The sequence below is a fragment of the Drosophila mauritiana genome, chromosome 2L (assembly GCF_004382145.1).
Source record: "Drosophila mauritiana strain mau12 chromosome 2L, ASM438214v1, whole genome shotgun sequence".
NCBI classification, from domain to species: domain Eukaryota; kingdom Metazoa; phylum Arthropoda; class Insecta; order Diptera; family Drosophilidae; genus Drosophila; species Drosophila mauritiana.
This window is the reverse complement of record NC_046667.1, coordinates 4846153-4872805: the sequence shown is the minus strand read 5'-3', so window position 1 is coordinate 4872805 and position 26653 is coordinate 4846153. Positions and strand designations below refer to the sequence as shown.

Genomic DNA, 26653 nt, shown 5'->3' with positions numbered 1-26653 from the left:
CTGAGTCACAAACAGGGTTGTCAGCCAATCGAGATTAGTGATGGCGTAAAGTTTTCCCGTCAGATCTGGATTTATTCGAAATTTATTTTCTGAACGCGAATTGCGTTTATTTGGGTTTTTTATTTATTAGTAAATTTGTCATCAACTTTTTAAGTTGTGCTATTAGGCCAGTTATTGAAACACACGCTTTTACAAATTATTCAAAATCAGATTTAAATATGTGCTATGTTAAAATATACATGTTTAGGTCACCTTTTTCAAAATTCAAAGCGAAACCTACAAAAAAATATGTATCGCGTAACAAAAGTGAAGCAAAAACCGACGTTGTCAAGTTCAAAAAATAATTCATTTTTAAATTTCTACCAACGTATTTGATATGGATATCTAGAAAGGAAGACCACTGCTGGTTCCTGGCTTTTTCGTGGCGATCCGGACGGACATGGGCGACTCGCAACTGGGCTGCTTATATTGCCGCCTCTTTATCAGGTCTCTTTGAATGGAGCTGCCCAGGCTGCGGATGGGCACCGCTGTAATCCCATCGATCAGATTCTCCTGGGCGTGCTGGAGCGTGCTATCGATTAGCTGCTCCACGGCGATGGCTCGAGGATCCACCATCGGTTCACGCTCCAGCACGTCCACAATCATGCGCAGGGTCTCGTCCGCCTGGAACTCCTCCAGCGGCAGCACCTCAATCAGCTCCTTGAACATGTGAGCGACGATGAAGTGGGTGCGGTTCACAACCTCGGAGTCGCCTAGATGGACATGGGCGCACAGCGAGTCCTTGGCGTGATCGAAAATTCCGGATATCAGCTCCTCGGTGTTCACATCAGAGCGTTCGTAGTCGAACACAGCCACCACCTCGTTGAATAGCTTGCGAAGCTCCTCGCCGCTGATGTGGATGAAGTACTTCTTGGGCACAAACGTCTGCAGATGCTCCGTTATGCACTCGGCTATGCGATCCGTGTAGCGACCCTAAAAGATAACTTTAGGTAAGATGGAGTAAACTTATTGCATTTAGATCTAATCACCTGGAAACTATAGGCTGCCTGGCACAAATAAAGCGAGGAGCGCTGGGCAAACCTGCGCACATTCTCCGGAGTGGTGCTCTTCCCAAAGAAGCGATTGAAACTCTTCTGGACAATGGTCTGTACGCGATCCATGATGAACTCATCGGGCATGGGTGGCAGCATGTAGGCGTCGACATTGAGGATGGCCGGGCACACCATTGCATCGTCATTGGGCAATATTTCACTGGTCACCACCTGGGGCTGTGCATTGGGATCCACCTCGAACTCGTAATTGATTTGCAGCGGCTTGGACTTTAGCCTGAGGGCGCAGATCTCCCGCTCCAGGCACTGTTAAATATATAGTGTTTTAAGGATCTGAAATCAGCCGTGGAGAAGTACCCACTTCAATCTGGTCCAGCAAGGATTTTTCAATGCCCCTCAGCTTCTCAATGTCGTAGGATAGATTCAGTGCATTCGGATTGGCCCACTTGGCGTAGTTTTTGTTCTGAATGTCCAACAAAGTGCGAAGGATGTTGTTCTCCTCCCGGAGCACGGTCATTATGTTAACCTTCTCGGTGTTGTTCTGGGTCTCCAGGACCAGTTCCTCCTCGCAGCGAGCGAGTTCTTTCTGAATCACAAAAGTTGGATATTAAAAAAATTTTAATATTTATGAATGCAAATGTACCTGTTTCTCCAGAAGCTCCTTTTCGAGAGCCTTGAGCTCATCCTCGGCATTGGTTTCTAGATCGAAGATATAGCGTCTTAGGACCTCCTCCTCCAACTCATCCAGGTTGACAATAATGCCGAACTTCTTCATCATGGCCTGGCGAATCTCCTCCTCGAGCCGCGTTATCTCGAATCGCATGAACTTTATGTCCGTGTTCATGCGCCGCAAGTGAATGAAGTTAATGCGGTGCCAGCGCTTGGTGGCCAGTGTCTCCTCGCTAAGTTGATCCGCCCGGCGCCTAAGGTCCACTAGCATATCTGCGTCGAAGAGAATGGCTTTGGATAAATCGCGGTAGTCGTCGCCATCGTAGAAATGCTGCAGTTGGTCCATACGCAGAATGGCGCTGATGTTAACCTTGTTCACTTCCTGCTGGCGGTTTCGCTGCAAAGGAGGAACTTCAGCATGGAGGTCAATCTCTGAAAGAATTACCTACCCGGAACTGCAACAGGGCATTCTTCTCGCGCTGGTACACCTCCTCGTGGAACTTCATCTTGATCTGCATTTCTGCGATTTCCTTGCGTTTGTTCTCCACATCCCGCGTCAGGTCCCGCACATTTCGCTCCAGGTCGTGGCGGTCGGAGCGCATGGAGAAGGCCAAGTCGTAAAGCGATCGATCCAGGCCGGTGGGGCAGGTGGCTTCGTCCAATCGGATGGTGGTCATGTCTAGTGAGTCCAAACTCTTGTTGTCGGCCTGCTCGTCCTCGCTGGAAGACGACGACGAGGAGGAGGATGAGGAACTCTCGTCATCCCCCCTGGCGACCTTCGGTGGACGCCACTTCTTCTTGAAGATGCGTCGCAGGAAGTCGAAGAACTTGTGACCCTTAACGGTGGTCGCGAATAGTACTTGGAGGGCTACGATCTGCTCGCCCAGCTTGTCGATGTTCCGCCTCAGCTCATCCAACTGCCTGTTGGTGCTATTGATAACCATCTGTAGATCGTTCCGCGTGCTCATCGCCGTCTTGGCGTTCAGTAGCAACTGTGTCTCTATCTCCTCGCTGTCGCGCAGGATGTAGAGCTCCTGATTTAGGCTGTTCATGAATGCGGTCATGAACTCCGCGTCCAGTTTGACATGGAAGCGTCGTACCTGCAGCTTTTCCAGTGCCTTGTCAAACTGCCGCACCTCCTCGTCCACTTCGGTCCGTATGGCATCCTGTTCCACAAGCAGCTGGCGAAGCCATCGATGACGCGTCTCCATCATGTAGGGCACCTGGCCATCATCATTCAACTCGTAGTAGGCCGGATCACTCTTGGGCGGCAGCTTTAGCAGCTCCTCGTCCAGCTCCGCATTGGGAAGACTTCTGTTCAGCTTTGAGATCTGGAGCATCGTGAAGGCGGTGTGCTCGTGCAGCTCGGGTACATCCAAGCCGTGTAAACTGAAAAGGCTTACGTTGGCTGTGGATCTTATTGGAGCCATCCTGGCTATCACCTGGTTATATAGAAGATGTATGCATGCATGCTAAATTACAAGTAGTAACATTCAGTTCACCCACCTGGTCTACACTGTGCTCCAGCGTTAGAATGTCGTCGATCTCCACTCCACAGCCGGGCGTGTAGTGCTCGATGAGATTAAGTTCAGGGTACTCCAGGTCCATGTCCGTTTCCTGAATCGGATCCAAGGGCTGGCGGTCCGGCTCGGGCAGATAATTATGAATGACCGCCAAGCGGTTTCTCTTGTTGCTGATAAACTGGTCCAGCTCACCCTTGCGTTCGCGTAAGTCCAGCACCATCTGGTTGAAGGCGTCCACCATCGCAAAGTACTGTTCGCGGCACTCCACCACCTCTATGTACTTCTGCGTCAAGGTTTCCGATGACTTGGGCTCGTAGTCCGAACCGATTTTCAGCTTGAAGTCACCCAGGTTGCGCTTGGCATCCTCGATCTGGGCATCGTCGTCGGGATGGTTACGATTGGGGTCCGGCTTCTGGCGCTCCAGCTTGTCCCAGTCGAAGATGCGGCGCACCTCGAAGATCTGGCGCTTTCGATAGCGGGTGAGGAGTCGCATCATCTTCCTGCTGAAGCGCGGCTCGATGCTCTTCGGATCCCGGCCAAAGAAGAACGACTCCGGCGCGGGTTCCCCAATGGATTCGTCCGATCGCTCGGGCGCCACATAGTCATGCAGTCTGTAATCAGTGGGTATTGAATTCAACTGGTGCTAATGTTTAAACTAAATTTTAATCTATGGTTTGTAATATGCATTGGTGGTATAATCAATAGTTATGGTGGACAGGTAGGTGATCAAACTAGGAACTAAGTAGCTTGGATGGCTTACACTTCCGGTTGCTCTTGTACTATATCCTCCGTGTAAAGGCTGCTTGTGTTGAATGTAAGAGTAAGATTTGTATGTATATTTCTCGTGTTGCTGGCAGTGTGAAGAGGTGGAGCCTGATTTTCGCCACTTACCCCATATCATGCTCCCGCTTCAGGCGGTCCTCTATATCCTGCTTAATCTGAGCGTGCTCCTCACCCAGAGCCTGCAGGCGAAATGTGGACACACCCGGCACGTTGGCACTAAAAGCACAATGTTGGTTCTGTTGGAATGATAGGAATCCTTTTACTCACCGCAAAGGAGCGACTGTGAAGGGGATTTGGACGAGCTCCTTGAGAAAGTGATTGTAGAGCTTCGTGTGTCCCACTTGGGCGAATTCCAAATCGTAGGCCAGATCCTCTCGAACGTCATCCAACTCCGCCTGCAGCTCATTTCGAATTTGCCGGGTGATGCGATCGTCCAGCAGCAAGTCGGTGTCCTTGGCCCTCAGACCCGGCGGCAGCTCCTCGTTGATCCTGATGATGTCAAAGTAGACGTTCTGGAGCGCACCGATCTTACTGAGCACATCACGGTCATGTGCATCGGCTGCTTCCTGCTGGCGTCGCAGCTCCGCGTTGATTTTCTCCTGCTCAAGGGAGCAAGCCTCCGGCTCTATGTCCGGTATCTGGGTAACTCCCTCGGGCAGGGGCGGGAGTTTATCCCGCTCCTTGTTCCTTACGATCTTCGGACCGTTCCACTTGTGCAGGAACACGTTGCCATCGTAGCCAATAGTGAGCAAGTGCTCACCACTGTAGCTAATGTCGATCTTGGGAATGGTGCCTTTCAGGCCGTCGTGCATCGGATAGATGCGGAACTCGGAGAGGTCGGTGAAATTGTCCGGATTGATGCGATTGATTCGAATACGTCCATTGTGAAGGCCAAAGATGATGAACTCATCGCTGGAAAAGAGTAGTAGTAAATGGACATGCCATGACTTCCCTAGCGCCTAAACTCACATTATGCAATACGAGTGAATCTCGATGTCATCCGCCTCCGCTATGATGGTGGCTCGAACGGGCTCCGCCGCATTGAACTCCAGCTCATAGACGTAGCCAGCATCGTAGCCCGCCATGGACACCCAAATGGTGTCTCTTAGGGTGTAACGCAGCCAGATGATGGCGTTGGGCACGGCCGGGATGTGGAGCGGCTCCTCCTCCTCCTCCGGTTCAGAGTCCGCCAGCGCTGACTCTATGTCGATTTGCAGGCCGGGATTGGCCTTCTTCAGTTTCTCCACCTCGTTCATCTTGCGCTCCCGCTTGCGTTCCTTGCGCTTCTTCACGTTCTCCCGATGGATGTCCCGCCGGATGCGGCTCTTAATGGAAGCGAACTTCGTGTGGCGCATGCGCGAGTTTTCAGTTATGTTATAGGACAAGTAGGTCTCCCGATCGGTGACCTCTGTGCGGATGTTGTACTCGTACAGGTCACCACTCTTGCAACCCACCAGGACGACGGTGGGTTCCGTTTCGTGCCAGTAAAAGCAGTTCGGAACTGCTGCAAACTGCACAAATCCCAGCGGACGCATGTCCACCAGCTGATGCTCATCCCGGCTCAATTGGTAAATGAATATGCTCTTGTCGGCGCTGCCGGTCAGGAGTAAGGAGCTGTTCCGGCTTACAGTGAGTGCAGTAATCGGCGATGTGTGCGCCTTGAAGGCTCTCACGCGAGTCATCTTGGGCCTTTCCCCGTTGCTCAGGTCCAGATACATTTGCCGCAGAATACCATCCTTGAAGGCAGCCACTAGCTCGGTTCCCTTCACCGAGATATTCGTATCCAGCCAGATCACATCGACTCCCTCCGCCGGGAACTCCTTCTCCAGGATCAGTCGCTGCTCATCGTATTGGTAAACGAACAGCTTTCCGCTCTCCGACATGCAGAGGAAATGGGGCGACACTGGAGACATCTGGGCTGCCAGTACCCTTCCGCCAATGCAGGAGTAGAGCTTTCTTGGTTTTTGAGGAACATCGTAGGTGTTAATGTCGCAGAACCATATGCCACCGTTACCATCCTGGGCGTAGTGAGTGAAATCGGACTCATCGAAGGGATGGATCTTCTGCATGCAACGGAGCTCCACGTCGGCTATCTTGAACTCGTAGATCGGATCAATCTCCACAAACAAATCGTCCTCTGGAGGATCGGCCAGGTCCACCGTTTCCCAGTACCAAACGCGCACATAACCGTCCATGCCCACCGTCGTCACCTCACCGTTCTTCATGGTTATCCTCGTAATCGGTTTGGTGTGGCACGGTTTTCGACCCTTCCGGCAGATCTCGAACTTTATCAGCCCCGCCTGCCAGAGCAGCATGTTGCCCCAATCGCTGCCAGAGATCACATTCTCATCCTGCAGCATGTACATGGCATAGATATCGCTGAAGTCCGTCTTGCCAAAGCGACCCAGATCTCCTTTCAGCTTCAGGCCGGTAAAGGTGTTGGCCATCTTCCAGAACTTGATGTGGCTAAGCCCGGAAGAGCAGAGCAGGATGGGATTGTGCTCCGAAAAGTGCACGAAAAGAATGTCGCTCTGGAAGGACTTGGCACGCAGGACAACCTCGGCCTTCTCCCAGCGCCAGATAGTTATGATGAAATCCGGATAGCCAGCCTGCGAGGCAAACAGTTCCCCCGTCTTGTTGTAGGAGCCCGCCGTGAAACAATTCTGGGCTGCATTCAGTAGCTTCACACGGACATTAAGCGATGGATACTCGTAGATAAATACAGTGGGTCGAGCTCCGTTCTCGCCCACCGTAAATAGGTTGGTGAAGTCCGGATGCTCGTTTTTCTGGCAAGGGAGTACCATTAGATCATACAAAGCTACTCAAGTTAAAGCTCACCGTGATGAAGCCCACTCCGCAGCCGTAGACCGTTTCCTGAAAGGAAATCTCCTGGCGCGAAATGCTAAAGTAGTTGAGGAAGTTTCCGGAGGCAAAAACCAGCGTGTCCGAATCCACAAGAACCAAGTTAAACAGCTTCTTACAATCATAACCAAAGGAGTGCCTGCAGCAGAAGTTTTCCAATCAAGAAGTTATCCACTGCCAATTCCGTACTCACTCTACGCTGACGATTTCACGCGGAAAGGATATGTCGTTCTCATTCTCCAACTCCTCCTCTTCGCCCAGCAGCTCAGATTCCTGCGTAGTATCCATATTATTTAGCTAATATTGTACAAAACTTAACTTGCTGTGTATTTATTTATTTGATACAAGTGAAAAGGTTTGCTTGAGTGTTTGTTTGCCAGTTGCCAGGCCACATGAAACCGGCTATCTGAAAGGAGTTCTTTGAACGAGGAGCATGCGCAGACACGTGATCAGCAAGGTTCACTCAATGGTCTAACATTCTCAAATACAATTTATTACAATTAACTCAATAAACAATCTAGGATTAAATTCCCTTACACAATCTAAATATCTAAATCCAAAAAAGCCTCATCATCATCATCGTTAAAAAACGCCGCGATATCCGACTCGGCCTTGTTTACTTTGGTCTTTTCTGTATTATTATTTTGCTCAGGGGGCTCTTTAGCTGGAACAGTCGAAAAGTATTGTTTTATGCTATTCCTTTCCGGTTCAACGGAGGTGGACTTGCAGGGCGAGAAGTACTCCTCGATCTTGTGGGACTAAAAAAAGAAAAGTTAGTTAATTAAAAGTTTATTTTTCAAAGTATTCAAAGTGTATCTTACTGAAGTGGGTGCTGCTGTGGCTGTTGCTTTCTGAAGATTTTCTGCAAAGATGCCCACTTTACTAAGCACCTCTTGCTTATTTTTCAGCATGTTCCAAATTATATCATCAGCCGTATTGTGAGCCATCAGATAGCGACAAATCACCGGTTTTGTCTGACCAATGCGATGGGCACGGCTTTCCGCCTGGGCAAGGGTCTAAAAATAAAATAAAACTGCATTAAAGTGTTGTCCCAACTTAGATATGAGCGAAGCTTACGCTGGGATTCCAGTCCAGTTCAGCGAACACTATGATCTCAGCTGCAGTTAGCGTGATTCCTGAATTGCAGGCTTTCAGCGAGAGCAGGGCCACCTTACAACTGCTCTTCTTTTGGAACGTGTCCACAGAATCCGACCTGAGATCGCTACGCGTCTGTCCATCAATACGTATGTAGTGCACTTTCAATCCACTGAGGAAGTCGCTAATGGCGTCCATCATGACACGATGGTGGGCAAAGATAATGAACTTTTTCTGCTCCTTAACTATGGTTTTTAGGTAGGCGCTATAGTGCAGGATAATATATTAAGCTACAGATAGTTTTGCAATCATCGTTTAATTACCAGACCGCTCGAGTTTTTACTTCCGCAGTGCGTGCATAGAAACGGAGTAGGATCTCTTCCGATACCCTGCCTTTAGCGGTTTTTAGCTCTTTGTTAAACGCATCTAAGGTTTCCTTGGTCTCCTCATTGGTCCACACTAGGGCGGGATCCAGGACAACAGTCTCACTGCGGATGGAAAAATGCTTGAAATGTTAGAAAATATGTTACAAACTTACAACAATGTGAACAACCCACCGGTTCTTCTCAGCGAGTTGAGGCAGCACTTCCACTTTCGTTCGCCTTAGCATATATTTAGAGTTAAGAATGACCTTCAGTTCCTCCAGATTCGATTGACCATTGGCATCCCAACCAAAAGTTGACTGCTTTCCATCACAATAACGAGTAGCTGCGAAAGTTTAATTAATATAAACATGTTCTAAGGTAAGCAGACATCCTTGACATACTGAACTCCATGAAATTCATGAATTTGCCATCTATCATTTGCAGTTGCGTGAATAGTTCCAAAGGTCGGGAGAGAGCCGGTGTTCCGGATAGCAAGACAACACGCTTCGCTTGATCCGTGAGCCTTTTGGCCGTGGTCGTGCACTTGGCCTTGCTGTTCTTCAGCGTGTGCGACTCGTCGAAGATGATGAAACCAAACTTGCGCTGCATCAGCTTATCTTCGTGTCGCTCCATCATATTGTAGCTGGTGATGAGCACCTTGGCCTCGCCCACATATAGTTGATTGTTGTTCAGCACCTGGACATAGTGGATGGGCACCTTCGGTAGTAGATCCATGATGTGTTTCGCCCAACTGTCTCTCGTAGAAGCGGTGGTACAGACAAGCAAGGGCCAATCATCCTTGAAATAGTCAGCTACGGCCAAGGCCTGATAGGTTTTGCCCAGGCCCATTTCATCACAGATCATAATGCGTCCCTTTTGGGCTATGGAAAAGCTAAACATATGATCAATTCAGCGCTATAGGAAGTACATAGCATACAAATAATACTTACCATACCCCATCCTGTTGGAAGGGCATTAGCTGGTCCGCCAGCTTGGGTTCTATAGAAGCTAAAACACTTCTTTCCGGAACTACTGGCGGCTGGCGGCACAGATCCAGCACCTTCTTCGGAATGCCATTCATGTGGACATATGGCTTTAGATCCGCTGCATGCGTTGTCAGGGATTGGTAGTCCGACAGATCGAAACTCCAGATGCGAGTTGGGCCGTCGTAGGATTTGGTGGGCATGTTCTTAAACACGGTCACGAGCTGTTCGTGATATCCCGAGGTTTGGGCAGCAAACCGATGTGTGCTGACCAAGTAGAGATTGCACGTGATGGAGTTTCCCAGTAGCACAGCCACCGGTTTCTCCTTATCCGAACCCAGTGAAAGAGTGGGCTTGCTTCTTTCGTTCCCTCCATTTGGCCGCTGGTAAGGATGTGCTGCTCCTCGGGACAATTCCCGGGCAGATGTCTGTTTGATTGCTTTTAGAGCGTTCAGGAAGGACGAGCTCTTGTTGTCACCGGGCGTGGGGCCGCTCCTGCTGATCTTCTGCTGCGTCCCCGTCGGTGATCGGTAGAAATTCAATGGGGATTTGGCCTGCGGTTGATTTGGATTCGATTTGGCATCACTCGCATGTTGCGTCGCACCTGTTGCAGACGTTGGCTTTCCATTGGTTGCGGATGCGCTGGCCAGCAGCTGGGACTTCTTGGCCTGCAGCTTGGCTAGCGCAATGCGCTTCTTCTCCGCTATCTCGGATGAACTGCAAGTGGACATGCTGCGACATCAATTGATTAAATATTGCATTTAAAAAATAAATGCATGGCTCTGTGTGACCAGGTGAGCCATGTTTCAATCCATACATCTTACATTTGGCGCCTAGTTTGAATTGTTTTTACATTTTACATACGTTATGTAAACGTTGATGTAAGTTACTTAATCCTTAAATTAAATATAAATCATTTCTGTTTCCTTATATTGCCTATGTCGGTTGTAAGTGAAGATAATCAGCCTTGAATTTTTCCCAAAAGCCAGTTATCATTTTTTTTGCCTATCAAGATGTTCTTAGACGTGGTATCAATTAATTTCCATTGGTATCAGCGGGCGAAATTCTTAGAGATAGGATAACGCCGAGTGGGGGCTACTCCAGACAGCGATAAGGGGCGCAATAAAAATGGATGAAAGTCTGGCGTAGACCACGAGTGATCCAATCACCATGAAAGTGTTCGTTGTTCTGGCTCTGGCTTTGGCCGCTGTCTCCGCCGAGACTGTCCAGCAGGTTCATCCCAAGGACCTGCCCAAGGACACCAAGATCAATGGCCGCATTGTGAACGGATATCCAGCCACCGAGGGCAAGGCTCCCTACACCGTGGGTCTGGGCTTCAGCGGCAACGGCGGCTGGTGGTGCGGTGGTTCCATCATCGCCCACGATTGGGTCCTGACTGCTGCTCACTGCACCAACGGCGCCTCCCAGGTGACCGTCTACTACGGAGCCACATGGCGCACCAACGCCCAGTTCACCCACACCATCGGCAGCGGCAACTTCATCCAGAACCACAACTGGCCCAACCAGAACGGCAACGACATCGCCCTGATCCGCACCCCCCACGTGGACTTCTGGCACATGGTTAACAAGGTGGAGCTGCCCAGCTTCAACGATCGCTACAACATGTACGACAACTGGTGGGCCGTCGCCTGCGGTTGGGGACTGACCACCGCCGGATCCCAGCCCGACTGGATGGAGTGCGTCGACCTGCAGATTATCAGCAACTCGGAATGCTCTCGCACCTACGGCAACCAGCCCGATGGCATCCTCTGTGTGTCCACCTCCGGCGGAAAGTCGACCTGCTCCGGTGACTCCGGTGGCCCCCTGGTTCTCCACGACGGTGGCCGCCTGGTGGGTGTCACCTCCTGGGTTTCCGGCAACGGTTGCACCGCTGGCCTGCCCTCCGGATTCACCCGTGTTACCAACCAGCTGGACTGGATCCGCGACAACTCCGGCGTTGCTTACTACTAAGCTGGATTATTCTTATTTTTAAATAAACAAAATGCATAACAAATAATTTGACGCCTTTATGTTTCTGGTTTTATTATATTAAAATATCACACGGATATTTTTAAGTTTCAAAAGTCTAGACATGAAGAATCAGAATCTGATATAATAAACGTGATTATAGATAAGAAGCGATGAATGGCTGAGAAATGGTATGGTTTTTTTATGCCAATCGTACACTTATTAACTGGAAAACATGATTAAACCCTATATACCATATGTAGTCACGATAGACATAAGTAGGAATGCTAGCAACTGTGGTCTATACTAGACATCAGATAATCAAATAATATATATATTTACCAAAAGATTATATTTTCCAAAGCATTCTTATAATAAAAAGTCCCAAAAGCTAAGTTATGCATAGACTTCATTTATTAAATATATGGAACATAGTTCTAAAAAATAATACAGCTTTCGTCTTAAAATATTTTACTTTACATTTTACATTTTACAAATATTGTTTTAAATTTGAATTTTAACCACGTTAATGGGAATGCAGTTAATATTAAAACCTAAACAATGTATCGCACACTTCCAAAGGTTAAGTAATTCTACTTTTAAATGACCACAGGACTTGTTGCCTAATCTCTGTGCGCTCCTGTTCGAGTGCCCCATTGAGTTGTGGTTCTGGGCATGAATGGGGGCTTATCGGCACCTATCTCCAGATCAGCTCCGAGTGGCCGCACGTCCATGTTGATAGAGCCGGACAATCTCCTAATGAATGAGTGGCAAGTCATGAGCCGGAAAGTGTGCGATTCGGATGGGTAGATCATTGGAGTACCCTGTAATGATAGTGCCGCATTTTGGAGGCGTGCGAAATTAATTTGATAAGATTAGCCCGACCGGAGTGGTTTGAACTTTCGAGTGGCGAGTGGTGAAGATCTCCAGCGATATGACTACGTCGAATGCGATGGGTATATAAATCACTGCACGACGGCGGAGTATCCAGTTGTACTCAAGTGATCAACATGAAGCTGTTCCTAACTGTCCTGGCCGTGGCCATTGCCTGCGCCGCCGCCCAGCCCGAGAAGGTGAAGCCGGTGCCCCTGAAGGACGCCGTCCTGGGATCCGAACCCGGCTCGATCGAGGGTCGCATCACCAACGGCTATCCCGCCCACGAGGGCAAGGTGCCCTACATTGTGGGTCTGGGCTTCAGCAGCGGCAGCGGTGGCTGGTGGTGCGGTGGCTCGATCATCGGCAACACCTGGGTGATCACGGCTGCCCACTGCACCCACGGAGCTAGCTCCGTCACCATCTACTACGGTGCTCTGTGGCGCCTCCAGGCTCAGTACACCCACACCGTGGGCAGCGGCAACTTCCGTCAGCACTCGAACTACAACACCAACAACCTGAACAACGACATCTCGCTGATTAACACCCCGCACGTGGACTTCTGGCACCTGGTCAACAAGGTGGAGCTGCCCAATGGCAACGAGCGCTACAACAACTTCGCCGGCTGGTGGGCTCTGGCCTCCGGATGGGGCAGGCCTTGCGACAGCTGTGGCGTCTCCGACTACCTGAACTGCGTGGACTCTCAGATTATCACGCGCGACGAGTGCTCCAGCGTCTACGGAACCGATGTGGTCACCGACAACGTCATCTGCACCTCCACCCCCGGCGGCAAGTCCACCTGCTCCGGCGACTCTGGCGGCCCACTGGTCCTCCACGACGGCTCCAAGCTGGTCGGTGTCACCTCCTTCGTGGCCTCCAACGGTTGCACCTCGGGCCTGCCCGATGGCTTCACCCGCGTCACCAGCTACCTGGACTGGATCCGCGACCACACCGGCATCTCCTACTAATTTCGTTTTCATAATAAACCCTTTTGCATTTAACAGATAATTGTTTTTCAATTCGTTTATTTAAGTCTAAGGAATGGGGAAACTAAAATGGATTATCTTAAGGATCAAGATACCTGATTTTGTAAGGTCTAGATTGATTTTTCGATATCTAGCTTTCATAGGATATGATTTCGATTTATTATTATATATGATTAAATTTTTAGCCTAATATTTAAATTAAATCAGAGAGATAAGTAGTGTTATAGTATAAGTTATAAAGAATTGCGTATTAATTTTGTTCTTACTGCCAGTCTAGTTTATTTCTTTTACTATCTCAGTTTTCTATCAATTGATTTGGAGGGATTTGTTTATTTTTCAGACCTACCTTCGATAAGATTAAAGGGTCTACGCATGTGGCTAAAATCTCTATTTTGTTTGAGTTGATTATAATGAATAAAATTTTCCTTAATTTAAGTAATGAAATTTTATCTAACAGTTTTTCTTAGAAATTGAAATACAGTGAACTGAATCATTAAATGAAACCTAAGTTTTAAAACGATTAGATAGTTTAGAAATGCTAAGCAAAAGCTATATATTATAACAAACAAATTATAATTTACAGATTTGTACTAGAGTTGACTTCAAAATCAAAAGTTTATAGATTTAATCTTATTTTCAATGACAGCTAACTTTTTAGTAATTTTGTGAATTTTGGTGAAAAAAAGTGCAAACAACATTTTTATGAAATTAACACACAAGTTTTTAAAGTTTTTCCAACACTATTATAGTCACTTTCACACATTTCTTAATACTTGAACAACAATTGTAAACTATTTTATTTGTAAGCACTTGTAATTCTTGTTATCAAAAACCTGTGAATATAGGGTTATCATACACTTCTGAATCAAGTTTTGGCTTGTTATTTTTGTAATTGTATATTAACTTAATTATAGTCGAGAATCCTTTAGCCTAACTTGGCAACAGTTAGTAATAGATTTGTTTTGAATGAGAACGGCCGGAAAACCCCCAGCCATTATCACAGATTATCCTTATCAGGACAATGAGCAGACATACATTTTATGTAAAAGTTAACAAACAACTTATATTGAAAATCATACGTGTCCAAAGATCATTGTAAATTTCAAGCTCTAAAAAATGATGATAAGATAGAATGGTCTGCGCAAAGGTTGACAAATATATATTTTATAAATATGAATAAAACTACAAACAAAATATTATTCCATTTAAATTGATAATAATTGGCTGTTTCATTGCTGCACAATTAAAATATGGTAATCGTAATTTATAGTCTAGTTATTAGACCCCCCTAGAGCTTCTTTGATTTCTACCACGGGGATTCTACGTCCAAAAAGGCTTGGTAGTGTGGTTCTTCGTTCTTATCGATGCCATCGTTTATGGGAGTCTTGAGGATTATTTACGAGCCCTTTTCGAGTTGCAGATATGGTTTTGGCTGAACGTGTGTATAAAAGGCTGCCATCCGAAAGAAGAATCCAGTATAGACATCAGCATGAAGGTGTTCCTAGCTATCCTGGCTCTGGCCGTGGCTTCGGCCTCCGCCTTCGACGAGAAGGTCTTCGTGAAGGACCTGCCCAAGACCACCAAGATTGAGGGCCGTGTCACCAACGGATACGCCGCCCCCGAGGGCAAGGCTCCCTACACTGTGGGTCTTGGCTTCAGCGGAGGCTGGTGGTGCGGTGGCTCCATCATCGCCCACGACTGGGTCCTGACTGCCGAGCACTGCATCGGAGATGCCGCTTCCGTGATCGTTTACTTCGGTGCCACCTGGCGCACCAACGCCCAGTTCACCCACACCGTCGGCAACGGCAACTTCATCAAGCACCCCAACGCTGATATTGCCCTGATCCGCATCCCCCACGTCGACTTCTGGCACATGGTGAACAAGGTTGAGCTCCCCAGCTACAACGACCGTTACAACAACTACAACGAATGGTGGGCCGTCGCTTGCGGATGGGGTGGCACCTACGATGGCAGCCCACTGCCCGACTGGCTGCAGTGCGTCGACCTCCAGATCGTCCACAACGAAGAGTGCGGCTGGACCTACGGCAGCGTTGGCGACAACATCATCTGCACCCGCACCGTCGACGGCAAGTCCATCTGCGGAGGTGACTCTGGCGGTCCCCTGGTCACACACGACGGCTCCAAGCTGGTGGGAGTTAGCAACTTCGTCTCCTCCAACGGCTGCCAGTCGGGTGCTCCTGCTGGATTCCAGCGCGTCACCTACCACTTGGACTGGATCCGCGACCACACTGGCATCTCTTACTAATTTTTCTAAATAAATAGATAATTTTAAAAGCATTTTGAGAGTATATAAATCGGGGTCACCAATAAAATGTATGTGTTCTACACTGGTTTTACGCAGTGTAAAACAAATTTTACTCGTGTGTGTAGATTACTGTACACAAATAAATTATGCAGCAGTTTTGTGCGAATGTCAAAGCAACAGCTGATTGCTATCAAGTAAACAATTAATTACGTTTTTGCCGTGCACCAAAGGATTGCGTTGGGAGTGCTTTGTTGGTGCGTAGATCACGTAACCGGAGGCGGCAACATGTGCACTCTGCATCCCGAGGAGGAGGCCCACCTGATGGCCATGGCCAGCGGAGGACAACCAACGCGCACGGGCAGTCCAAGGCCAATGGTCACCGCCTCCAGTGCAGCACCACGATCGCTGTTTGATGTCTGCTGGGACGATGTGCTCATCCCACAGGTTGCCGTCTATCTGTCGCTCAAGGACCTTTTTAACCTGCGCTGCTGCTCCCGTACCGCACAACGCTTTGTGGAGGCTGCTCTGGAAAAAAGGCAGGAACTTCATCTCTCGGGGAACAACACACAGAATATCGACGTGGCCTTTCGAGTGCTGGCCCGATGTTGCCAACGATTGGAGGTGCTTCACCTAGCCTGCTGCCGATGGCTAACGGATGAGCTGTTGCTGCCACTGCTGGCCAACAACAAGAAACGCCTGTGGGCCGTCAACCTGAACGAATGCATCAACATTACGGCCCTTTCCCTGCAGCCGATCATAGTGGAGTGCAAAGAGCTGCGCGTGCTCAAGCTGTCCAAGTGCCAGTGGCTGACCACGGGAGCGGTGGACGCTTTGACGCTCCATCAAAGCAAGCTGGTGGAGTTCGACATCTCCTATTGCGGCGCAATTGGCGAGCGCTGCTTGATTATCTTCTTTAGGAAACTGAACAAGCTCACCGTCCTGTCGCTCGCAAACACGCCCAGTGTCACCGACCAGGTGCTCATCCAGATCGGGAACTATTGCCGCGAACTGGAGCACATCAACCTGATCGGATGTGCGGCCATCTCCGACTATGGCGTGCAGTAAGTAATACTCATAGTTATCCCTAAAAGCTGTTGTCGTATTGTCAGTAAACCTGTGCGTGCCTTGTGTCTGTGTGTTTCTGGAGAGACCAATCTGCATCTGCATCCGCATCTGCGTATTTTCAGCGCTTTGACAGTGCACTGCTTGCGGCTACAGACCTTGCTCATCCGCCGTTGTCCGCGGGTCACGGAACTCTCCTTGGCGCCGCTTCGCCAGAGGCGTCTTTACATCGATAGGTCACAGCCGGATGTGGGGCTCAACGCTTACAACTTGAACGACTTCTATCCCAGCGATTTCCTTGTTTACTAGCCCACACTCCGTTCTCCCTCTTCCGCAGCGCCCTCACCTCGAGTTGCCCGCTGCTGCAGTCACTGATGGTGCAGCGCTGCCCATTGGTCACCGAGCGTGTGCTCGCCCCACTCCGTGGACGGGTCCACATCGATCGGCCCGGCATGGGCTACATGCCAACTGTGCAACATCACCGCCTGTTCCTGCAGGTTTGAGATTAATTCTGATTCCGGGCCAATATTACCAATGTACCAAGGAGGCTTTCGAGGCTATCCAATACTTTTGCTGTAAATACATGCCTCAGCATGGGACGCTTTAATTTACTTTTAAGCTTAATCTTACACATTGTTAACATTAATTTAGGCTGTACAATAAACATACTAACTTATTCATCTCTCTCTCCAAAAGCTCGAGCTTTCTGCATTAAAATACATGTGAACAAGAAGTAAGCTAGAATCGGCAAGCCGAATCTTATATACCCTTGCAGTAAATATAACATTTATACCGATTAAAAACAACGACCCGTTCATGCAGATTGCTAAACTAAAAGACTATTTGGCATAGAAACTGACGGACGGACATGGCCGTATCGACTCCGCTGGTGATACTGATATATAGTTTTATAACTTTTGTCTGCAATAAATACACTAACTGCAAGGGTATAAGAAGCGTGGCTAAAATGCGGCCAATATAAATACAATAGTGTGCTTTAACTTTCCGCTCGTGCTTTGTGCGGCTTCCCATCATTGTGCTGAAATTAATGGCGAGTTAGAGGTAGTTGTAGAGGATGACGCCTCGACCCCCTTTGACAGGTGGAGTTTTTGCTTGAATGCAGAGGTAAGCTCCTCGTCACCTCGGCCATCTGCGGACCGCCATTGCTCGTGCAGATGCTGCAGGTGAGCGTAGGCGGCCATGGACATGTTCAGACTGGGATTCACAGGGTTTAGACCAGGTTCACCCGTGAAAGCCAGTCCGCAGAGACCGAGGTATGTGTGAAACGGGTCAGGCGTGGCTTGCGGCCACTTGGCAAAGCCCCCAATTAGCTTATCCTGTGTGCTCAGAATGAATTCTCGGTTCCTCGCGTAATCGGTTAGTTCGAAGCCGTCCAGAATACAGAGCGATGCACCAATCCAGAAGGAATAACACGTATCCACCGGCTTATTGGGGCGTCCCTGGAATCCATCCATCTGCCGGAAAATGAGCCAACGCTTCATTCGCTCCACCGTCGTGGCATCCAGGCGATGCAGTTGTCCACTAAGATGCAACGCCGCCAAGGCACAGAATGTGGTGCCGCCATGGGCCTCCCCCTCCAGCTCTTGGCTGAAACCGTAATCGTATCGCAGGCTCCGAGTGATGAACTGAAACATGGTCTCCTTGTTGACATCGCCCCAGTAGTCCAGCATGTAGCATATAGTGGCGGCACAATAAACAAATCGCATGTCATCCTCGCTGCCATCGATGCAGGCGCTAAAACTGCCCTCCGGCTTTTGAACAGCAGCCACTCCGTCCACAATGCTTTTCCGATCTAGACGGGACAAATCATCGCCCAGGGTAACCAGCACTGCGAGACTCGTGTATGTCATGGCCAAGTGGCCCCATTGATACTTCCGCATGCACTCCAAGATCTCGGCGTCCTCGCATTTGGGCACCATGGCGCGGCAGCCCTGCAAAGATACCAATTAATCAATCTATTTTAAAGTGGTTTTGCATGTTGTTGGCGTCGCTGATAAAGCGTGGCGCGATAAATTCAAGGTGTCGGTGGGTGTGGTGTGGTGGGGATTGGTAAATCGAGCTGCTGTGCAAATGGAGAACACCCCTACAAGTATGCATAATTAAACAGTATAGATCGTAAAAAAGCAATGCCGTTTTGCTTTTTATGTAAAGCAGATGCGTTGACCTTGGAATTAATAATTTAATTGGTTTCATTTAGTTAAATCATTCGTTAGAATCAAAGTGTAAAAACAAAATTTAGATTTTTAATTGAAACTAATGTCTTAATCACATTGTTAATCTATGAAACTTTAATAGCATGAATAATTAAATTATCTTTATATGTGATGCATGGTGGGGAAGCAAGATGTGGCTTCATGTATAGTTTTAATAAAAACAATCTTCATAAGTGCTTATAAAGAATTGCATACTTTTTCTGTTGGAAACGAATCTCTCAAATTATTTACTTCGTGGATGCTTCTCAATGAAAGAAATGCGAATGCTCGTATATCAACTGACTGAATAAACACCAATATGTAAGGGATGCGACAAGGTCTGCCGCAGTGTCTGCTGCCTGGCCACGTATGGAGATAAGGAACTTTATTGGGAGTGGATGTGGGAGCGGAAGATGGTTCTGTTTGGCTTGTCAACGACTGTTTGTACACCTGACAGACGCGAATTTATGCTCACCATGAAACCGCCGCACTTTTTCTCGTTGTCGCGTGGCACCACCAATCCTCCGTAGATCCAGTCAATGATGTCCTGCCTCATTTGTGGCGGCACCAGATGCAATGAGTTCAGCACATCCAGGCCGCAGACGGCGAAGAACACAATGGTGCTCCTGATGGACAAAGAAATGGTTATTCACACGCAAAATATGAGGCTAGGATGCACTTACCTGGTGTTATCGTGGGAGGCCATGCGAGCTGGCAGGAGATTAAGGAATCGGAGCAGATTCTTGGCGTGCTTGGAGAGCAGCACGGGCTCCGTGTCTGTGCGGTCTTCCATATCTATGTGGTGGGACATGTTGCTTGTTATTTTAGGAACTTTTAGGTGGGTAGAAACTGGATTGTCTCGGTGTGCGCTGAGATATGGATATGACTAAGCGTTGCGAGGCCCTTCCCAAACGGTTGGACTGAGCTGGGCAGAACAGACGCTCTCCGGTTGCGATTGCGTCTTCCAATGGTGTTGCACCCGCACGTGCCCACATTTATATGGTCTAGCACTTACCTTTTGTTTATATAAAGCCGGTTTGCATTGCAATTTAGGGCTGCGGCGAACGATATAAAACACCAAGAATAGTCCACAAATAGCAGCTTCTTCTTCTTACCTCTTCTTGCCAGTCACAGCGAGCCACGGTTACACGGGGAACTCATTGCTAGTTCGCAAATTTTGAAATCATAATGTTAAACAATTTATAAGCTAAGCTATTTTGTTAAACATAAAACCTTTGAATATATTTCATTTAAATATTTTACACGCCTACATCAAGTTTTCATAATCTTTAGCGTCGCATAAACATTGAATATAAATAAAATTGTTGGGCCTTCCTGTGAATGGCTATTCTTCAATTCCCAACAGCTGATTGCAAGCCGCATTTTTTTTCTTATTATTAATAATTGAAATAATCTTTCAAAATGCGTTTAACGCAATATTTGGCCAGCAAGTTGAAGAACTTTTCCAATCTGCCCAAGGAATACATCGAGCGCAGCAAAAAACAGGTAACATGAAGAGTAATTTTCATTGAACAATTCGGGAACAGCGGCTCACGTAACACATCGCATGGAAAATGTATTAGCATTTATTAAAATATTTATTTTTATTTCAACACAGGTGTACTGGCAAACTCCGAAGGAGATTAATTACCTGCCGCGTACAGTGGAGCGAAAGAGGTTCCGCTACACCACAAATCGTTCATGGACGGGACAGTTCCGCCAGCAAAATATGCCCGGAACCGTGCGTCGGAAGGTGCTAGTGGAGCCAATTGGTAAGGAATAATAAGCCTTTATCTGTAACCTAATAAAACATGGTTTTGTATCATTTTCAGAGGACTGGAGCTTTTTCCGCGGCGATCGTATCGAAGTCCTGGTGGGTAAGGACAAGGGAAAGCAGGGAATTGTCACCCAGGTTATACCCGAGCGCAATTGGGTAATTGTAGAGGGCCTCAACTGGCACTACCGCAAGGTTGGCGGTGAGAAGGAGTTTCCCGGTATCATTATCAAGTCCGAGGCACCTTTGCACGTCACCAAGGACATTCGTCTGGTGGACCCATCGGATCTTCAGGGCACCGACTTTGAGTGGCGTTTCACGGAAGAGGGCGAGAAAGTGCGGGTGTCCTTGCGATCTGGCCGAATCATTCCCGTCCCGGAGACAAACAACCAGACGCACGATTACAAAACACCAAACGCCTATATCGAAAGGGAGAAGGATACGCCAGGTATGGCCTATTATCGCTTTTCAATATGTTTCTTGTACTACAAGTCTGTCCCTTTCAGGCGCTGTTGTGGGCGAGATCACCTTTCAGCCCAAGTTGTCCACATTCGAGATGGACATTATGGAGGAAATGGGCATCAAGGAGGAACGCACGCCAGTCAAGAGCTATTGGTACTAATGTAATGCCTACTGTTTATTAAACTAATGTACAAAATACCCATATAATTGAGCAATAATTTTAATGTCACTTGCGCACCGTGCTGAAGACCTCCTCGCGATGATCCCGGAGCGTCTTGGCCAGCCCGCATACAGTTTCTTCCGCCTTGTCGTAGTCTGGGCGCAGCGTGCTGTTAAAGGTTTCGTAGAGCCACGTGCATGTTTTGGACATGTTCGACTCGTAGCTGGTGAAGACCCGACTGGTGTGCTCGTACCTAAAATGGATTCGTTTCGCGTTGGAGAAAATTCTAGAGAAATTTATATATTAACTCACCGCGCTTTGTTGGCTATATCCGTGATTAGGTAGGTGTTACAGTGCTTGACGGCTAGGACTTGCCGATGACTCATGTACTTGAGTTCCACGTGCGGCAAAGCCAGCTGAGCCGCCTCTAGGGATATCGTGGAGGCGTGTAACAGACTTCGACAGTCCAACGCCCACTGAAGCTTTTGCTTGGGATCTCTGAACGAAAAATAACATGTCAACAAGTTCTAAGTGGGGAATTAAGTTACCTACATTATCCGTCCAAGCTGTCGCCATTGCTTTAATGCCTGGGTCGAGGAATTTGCGGCTGCTCTAAGTAGTAATCCGCAGATGCGCCACTGCTCCAGTGCGCTGCCCAGCTTATCCCTTGTATCCCTTGCCGTCTCGAGCTGCTCATCAATGCTCTCCTCGAGCCGAGTCATGTACGTTCCCCCGCTTATATACGCTATAATCCCATCTTGTTTTACGTACAGCTCGTTCAGCTCTGCATAGCTCTCGGCCAGAGTCTTTAGACGCACCTTAGTGTGCTCCAACAGCTCGCCGTAGTAACGAATGCTTAGCAAATACAAGGCGGACTCGCTCAGGTTGGCAAAGAAATCCTCGTGCATGGAAGCCTTGCGGGCATCGCCAATTACGCCCAGGTTGTAGGCAAGCTAAAGCCGAAAGTTAATAATATACTTGGGGAAAGTTCATCACATTCACTAATGGCAGGCCATTTACCTGGGCCAGGTCCTTGGTGGGCGTGTTGGCCACAATTGGGTCGCCCTGCCGCCCCCCCATTGTGTAAGCTGGAATGGGCAGGGCCTCCTCGGTTTCCCATTCCCTCTCGCGCAAAGGAGCCACTCCCATGCCATCGAGTCCCAGCATCGCCTCGTGCTTGCCGTGGATGTGTTCCACCCAGGCCTCGGCGGTGGCCATTCGAGGACCAGGACATGTGCCCTCCAGCTTGCTGATCTGCTCGTCCAGGCGCACATATTGCTCGACCACATTCTGATGACGAAATGGAAGGGGTATTGATTATGGCAGAGGCAAGACGACTTGTACAAGTGCTCTTACTACAGAGGCGCCATTCTGGCGCAGTTGCATTGCCGAGCTGACCTCCGTGACGACAGGATTCGTCTGCGTATCCATGGAGGAGCCACAGCCCATCACTCAGGTTGTCTGTCCGAAGTGCTGCACGAAGTTCGCCCGCTCTGCCGGCGATGACATCTTCCGTCTTAGACCTTTCCAGTTCGCCTGTCCAGCGCTGAATGAGCTTTCGTTGGGTCCGTCATGTCCACTTATGAGGGAAAACACAATAACAAAATTATTTTTGCGCGCTAGCCATTGGACAGGGCCACACCAAATCCACCCACGAACCATTTCGGGAGGTGGGGACAGGGGCAAGCGTAGCCCCCTTGTTACCACGTATGTATCCTTTAGAGTGGACCACTCTTCATGAAAATTGCGCATACGACAGGTGCAACCTTTACTTTCTTTAAGTTAAGTTAAGTTAAGTTACATTGATTAAAGTTCATGTTTCGGTAATTAAATTGCTATATATTAATACTTTTGTTCAATAGATTTTTTAAGGTTCACCCCAATTGCCCGTTGTGTGTCAACAAATTGTTATTTGCTTTGCTAGCTTTTTTGTTGGTATGTCCATTATACCTTGTTGGATTTGTGAATTGGCACACGGTGTATTTGTATTAACAAGTTAACAAAAACAACAAAGAAGAGAGCCATTAACATCTGCTTATTGTGTAGGAAATGTGCAAGCTCACCTGAACGAAGGACGAATTTTAGTAGTCCTATAACTTGGGTACTAATCGACCCGAAACATAATCCATCAGCAGGATTATAATCTAGATTTTGATAAATTACCAGCAAATTAGTGGTTCACTCTGCTGAGGAGTGCTTATAGCTTATTAGGGTTGGTGGTATGCCCTGCAGAGAAAGTACGTTTGGTTAAATTTGTTTCTATTGGAAAAATATTAGAACATATCTTTTTGGGAAAGAATCTTAGCCATAAGTTTTGAGCCATATGTTAGAACTCGTTAAATTTCCTTGCCTCCCTCCCCATCCTAACTTCAATCTACGTTTGTTCCTAACCAGCTAATGTGCTAACCCAATTCGAAGGGCAGTGAGTTCTCCAATCCCTTGGCAATTGGTCATTAAACTTGTCCAAATGTGTGCTCCAAACATATAGTGCGACCACATGTCGCATGAGCAATGCAGTGCAACCAAACGCGAAGGCGTCGGAAAATAATGGGTCAAATGATTGCGTTTAAATAAGTAATAATGTGGTCAAGTGTCGATTAGAGTGGTGAAGTCCGAATGCAAACTTGTTGATGAATGGCGCCCAAGCTTTCTGAGCTTCTCAGGGACGAAAGTGTTAAGCAAAACATGGAAATCTAAAAACCATATAGGCGCCTGCGCCATTGTGACATCCATAAGTCTTCCTTTTATTTCTGAAGGATACGACTAGCCATTCAATATCATGAAACCCACATCCATACCATACCCACTCCATAAAAACATTGCTTAAGTGATTTTTATAAGTAGTGAACATTTTAATAAAACAATTAAGAGATTTTTTTTAAAGGATTACGTTCGTGTGCACAAGCACCTTCTGATGAGATCTTCTTGATATTTTACTCCCTTCAGTAGGTTTTCGCATATGTTTTCACAGTCGCCAGGTTTAGGGTGAACTGGTGGTACTGGTGGTTTTGGCCAAGACCAGGGCCACTGAGGAGATGGCAACGGCGGTGGTAAATGCTGGGGATTACCTGGTAATTGTGGCCACTGATTTGGATATCCGGGCATCTGTGGCCATTGAGGAACAACTGGGTTAGGTTGCCAGGGCCACACGGGATTGGGGTAGATCGGGTAAGGATACCACCATGACCAAGGAGGAATCTGGTAAGGAGGCTGGGGATGGCAAGGACAAGGACGACGTGTTGTTCTTGTAGGACTTGTTGATGGTGTTGTAGTTGGACAAGGTGTGATTGTGGTTGGAGCACATGTGGAAGTCGTAGTAGTGCATCTAGGAGTAGTTGTCGTTGGGGCACAAGTGGAAGTTGTTGGTGTGCATCTAGGAGTAGTTGTCGTTGGGGCACAAGTAGAAGTTGTTGGTGTGCATCTAGGAGTTGTTGTCGTTGGGGCACAAGTGGAAGTTGTTGGTGTGCATCTAGGAGTTGTTGTCGTTGGGGCACAAGTGGAAGTTGTTGGTGTGCATCTAGGAGTTGTTGTCGTTGGGGCACAAGTGGAAGTTGTTGGTGTGCATCTAGGAGTAGTTGTCGTTGGGGCACAAGTGGAAGTTGTTGTTGTGCATCTAGGTGTAGTTGTCGTTGGGGCACAAGTGGAAGTTGTTGGTGTGCATCTAGGAGTAGTTGTCGTTGGGGCACAAGTAGAAGTTGTTGGTGTGCATCTAGGAGTTGTTGTCGTTGGGGCACAAGTGGAAGTTGTTGGTGTGCATCTAGGAGTAGTTGTCGTTGGGGCACAAGTAGAAGTTGTTGGTGTGCATCTAGGAGTTGTTGTCGTTGGGGCACAAGTGGAAGTTGTTGCTGTGCATCTAGGAGTTGTTGTCGTTGGGGCACAAGTGGAAGTTGTTGGTGTGCATCTAGGAGTAGTTGTCGTTGGGGCACAAGTAGAAGTTGTTGGTGTGCATCTAGGAGTTGTTGTCGTTGGGGCACAAGTAGAAGTTGTTGGTGTGCATCTAGGAGTTGTTGTCGTTGGGGCACAAGTAGAAGTGGTTGGTGTGCATCTAGGAGTAGTTGTCGTTGGGGCACAAGTGGAAGTTGTTGCTGTGCATCTAGGAGTTGTTGTCGTTGGGGCACAAGTGGAAGTTGTTGGTGTGCATCTAGGAGTAGTTGTCGTTGGGGCACAAGTAGAAGTTGTTGGTGTGCATCTAGGAGTTGTTGTCGTTGGGGCACAAGTAGAAGTTGTTGGTGTGCATCTAGGAGTAGTTGTCGTTGGGGCACAAGTGGAAATTGTTGGTGTGCATCTAGGAGTAGTTGTCGTTGGGGCACAAGTGGAAGTTGTTGGTGTGCATCTAGGTGTAGTTGTCGTTGGGGCACAAGTGGAAGTTGTTGGTGTGCATCTAGGAGTAGTTGTCGTTGGGGCACAAGTAGAAGTTGTTGGTGTGCATCTAGGAGTTGTTGTCGTTGGGGCACAAGTAGAAGTTGTTGGTGTGCATCTAGGAGTAGTTGTCGTTGGGGCACAAGTAGAAGTTGTTGGTGTGCATCTAGGAGTAGTTGTTGTTGGGGCACAAGTGGAAGTTGTTGTTGTGCATCTAGGTGTAGTTGTCGTTGGGGCACAAGTGGAAGTTGTTGGTGTGCATCTAGGAGTAGTTGTCGTTGGGGCACAAGTGGAAGTTGTTGGTGTGCATCTAGGAGTAGTTGTCGTTGGGGCACAAGTAGAAGTTGTTGGTGTGCATCTAGGAGTTGTTGTCGTTGGGGCACAAGTGGAAGTTGTTGCTGTGCATCTAGGAGTTGTTGTCGTTGGGGCACAAGTGGAAGTTGTTGTTGTGCATCTAGGTGTAGTTGTCGTTGGGGCACAAGTGGATGTTGTTGTTGTGCATTTTGTTGTGGTAGAGGTTGGAGCACATGTGCTGGGGGTTGTTGGGGTTCCTTGGGTGGAACACGTTGGTGTTTGTGTAGTGGTTTCTTCAGTACATGTGCAAGGAGAACTGGGTATTGCAGTAGAAGGTTCTTCAGAACAGGTGCAAGGAGGGGTATCGGTACACAATGGAGTCGTCGAGTCCGTGCATGTCACCGTTGTTGTGTCGGAGCATGTGCAATCCGCATCCGTGGTCGTTATAGGGGCATCTGTTGAATCCGGGGTTTTGGTGGTCCTTTTGGTATTCCTTCTGGGAGGACGTTTAGTTCGTTTGGTTGTTTTACGCGTAGATTTGGGCCTTTTAGTTTTGTGTCTGGGTTTTGGAGTAGTCGGGTTGTCGTCAGGTTCACAGGGTTGCACTGGATCTGGGTAGTATATAGTGTCCCCTTCACATCCGGGTGTTATCTCCTCACATGGACCATCGGTCATACTATCCCAGTCGTAATTTGCTTTCACATTTTTAACCTGTACGAGCAAAATGCTCACTGCATAAAAATAAGCCTAAACTTACAAAACGAATCCATCTTGTCGGAAATACGGATACTACATACCAGTTAAAAAGATAAGGGCGACTTTCATTTTATTACCCCTTGCAGTAATCTATTATACTATTTTAAAGTAAGCAATGCGTATGGCTTTTATAGGTTCGAATTTTGCCGAA

General features: G+C 48.0%; 10 protein-coding genes across 11 annotated transcripts; 5 read left to right on the top strand and 5 right to left on the bottom strand.

The window, feature by feature from the left end:
• Positions 1 to 97: 97 nt before the first annotated feature.
• LOC117135208 (cilia- and flagella-associated protein 44) lies at positions 98 to 7260 on the bottom strand. The gene is made up of 11 exons (XM_033295294.1): positions 7080 to 7260; positions 6863 to 7025; positions 4994 to 6810; positions 4292 to 4936; positions 4133 to 4240; positions 3225 to 3852; positions 2168 to 3160; positions 1693 to 2115; positions 1411 to 1635; positions 1029 to 1355; positions 98 to 972 (listed from the first exon to the last, which is right to left on the bottom strand). Exons 1-11 carry the CDS (start codon positions 7172 to 7174, stop codon positions 385 to 387), a joined length of 6012 nt encoding a protein of 2003 aa, XP_033151185.1. The 5' UTR covers positions 7175 to 7260; the 3' UTR covers positions 98 to 384.
• Positions 7261 to 7358: 98 nt separating this feature from the next.
• On the bottom strand, positions 7359 to 10104 carry LOC117135209 (SWI/SNF-related matrix-associated actin-dependent regulator of chromatin subfamily A-like protein 1). The gene is made up of 7 exons (XM_033295297.1): positions 9297 to 10104; positions 8748 to 9238; positions 8539 to 8689; positions 8305 to 8469; positions 7964 to 8246; positions 7708 to 7902; positions 7359 to 7644 (listed from the first exon to the last, which is right to left on the bottom strand). The coding sequence occupies exons 1-7, from the start codon at positions 10058 to 10060 to the stop codon at positions 7429 to 7431; spliced, it is 2265 nt and encodes a 754-aa protein (XP_033151188.1). The 5' UTR covers positions 10061 to 10104; the 3' UTR covers positions 7359 to 7428.
• Positions 10105 to 10493: 389 nt separating this feature from the next.
• On the top strand, positions 10494 to 11351 carry LOC117139714 (serine protease 1). Its single transcript, XM_033302234.1, has one exon. The coding sequence runs from the start codon at positions 10500 to 10502 to the stop codon at positions 11298 to 11300; it is 801 nt and encodes a 266-aa protein (XP_033158125.1). The 5' UTR covers positions 10494 to 10499; the 3' UTR covers positions 11301 to 11351.
• A 941-nt stretch (positions 11352 to 12292) lies between these two features.
• Positions 12293 to 13178, top strand: LOC117150742 (serine protease 1). The gene has a single exon (XM_033317776.1). It carries the CDS (start codon positions 12308 to 12310, stop codon positions 13136 to 13138), a length of 831 nt encoding a protein of 276 aa, XP_033173667.1. The 5' UTR covers positions 12293 to 12307; the 3' UTR covers positions 13139 to 13178.
• Positions 13179 to 14627: 1449 nt separating this feature from the next.
• On the top strand, positions 14628 to 15454 carry LOC117139091 (serine protease 1). The gene has a single exon (XM_033301215.1). The coding sequence runs from the start codon at positions 14646 to 14648 to the stop codon at positions 15420 to 15422; it is 777 nt and encodes a 258-aa protein (XP_033157106.1). The 5' UTR covers positions 14628 to 14645; the 3' UTR covers positions 15423 to 15454.
• Positions 15455 to 15545: 91 nt separating this feature from the next.
• LOC117139079 (F-box/LRR-repeat protein 15) lies at positions 15546 to 17059 on the top strand. 2 transcript variants are annotated; one of them, XM_033301202.1, is made up of 2 exons: positions 15546 to 16483; positions 16822 to 17059. In XM_033301202.1, exons 1-2 carry the CDS (start codon positions 15708 to 15710, stop codon positions 16985 to 16987), a joined length of 942 nt encoding a protein of 313 aa, XP_033157093.1. In that variant the 5' UTR covers positions 15546 to 15707; the 3' UTR covers positions 16988 to 17059. The 2 variants fall into 2 exon arrangements, with proteins under 2 accessions (XP_033157093.1, XP_033157088.1); XM_033301197.1 differs by having other exon boundaries at positions 16610 to 16913.
• LOC117139060 (geranylgeranyl transferase type-1 subunit beta) lies at positions 17050 to 19813 on the bottom strand. The gene is made up of 4 exons (XM_033301172.1): positions 19713 to 19813; positions 19381 to 19492; positions 19173 to 19323; positions 17050 to 18436 (listed from the first exon to the last, which is right to left on the bottom strand). Exons 2-4 carry the CDS (start codon positions 19488 to 19490, stop codon positions 17516 to 17518), a joined length of 1182 nt encoding a protein of 393 aa, XP_033157063.1. The 5' UTR covers positions 19491 to 19492; positions 19713 to 19813; the 3' UTR covers positions 17050 to 17515.
• Positions 19814 to 20054: 241 nt separating this feature from the next.
• On the top strand, positions 20055 to 21140 carry LOC117139097 (probable 39S ribosomal protein L24, mitochondrial). Its single transcript, XM_033301228.1, has 4 exons — positions 20055 to 20203; positions 20316 to 20469; positions 20530 to 20919; positions 20978 to 21140. Exons 1-4 carry the CDS (start codon positions 20120 to 20122, stop codon positions 21091 to 21093), a joined length of 744 nt encoding a protein of 247 aa, XP_033157119.1. The 5' UTR covers positions 20055 to 20119; the 3' UTR covers positions 21094 to 21140.
• LOC117139070 lies at positions 21113 to 22768 on the bottom strand. Its single transcript, XM_033301184.1, has 5 exons — positions 22450 to 22768; positions 22114 to 22383; positions 21646 to 22046; positions 21406 to 21591; positions 21113 to 21346 (listed from the first exon to the last, which is right to left on the bottom strand). The coding sequence occupies exons 1-5, from the start codon at positions 22540 to 22542 to the stop codon at positions 21160 to 21162; spliced, it is 1137 nt and encodes a 378-aa protein (XP_033157075.1). The 5' UTR covers positions 22543 to 22768; the 3' UTR covers positions 21113 to 21159.
• Positions 22769 to 23921: 1153 nt separating this feature from the next.
• On the bottom strand, positions 23922 to 26594 carry LOC117150545 (mucin-5AC). The gene is made up of 2 exons (XM_033317476.1): positions 26544 to 26594; positions 23922 to 26477 (listed from the first exon to the last, which is right to left on the bottom strand). Exons 1-2 carry the CDS (start codon positions 26569 to 26571, stop codon positions 23980 to 23982), a joined length of 2526 nt encoding a protein of 841 aa, XP_033173367.1. The 5' UTR covers positions 26572 to 26594; the 3' UTR covers positions 23922 to 23979.
• Positions 26595 to 26653: the final 59 nt, after the last annotated feature.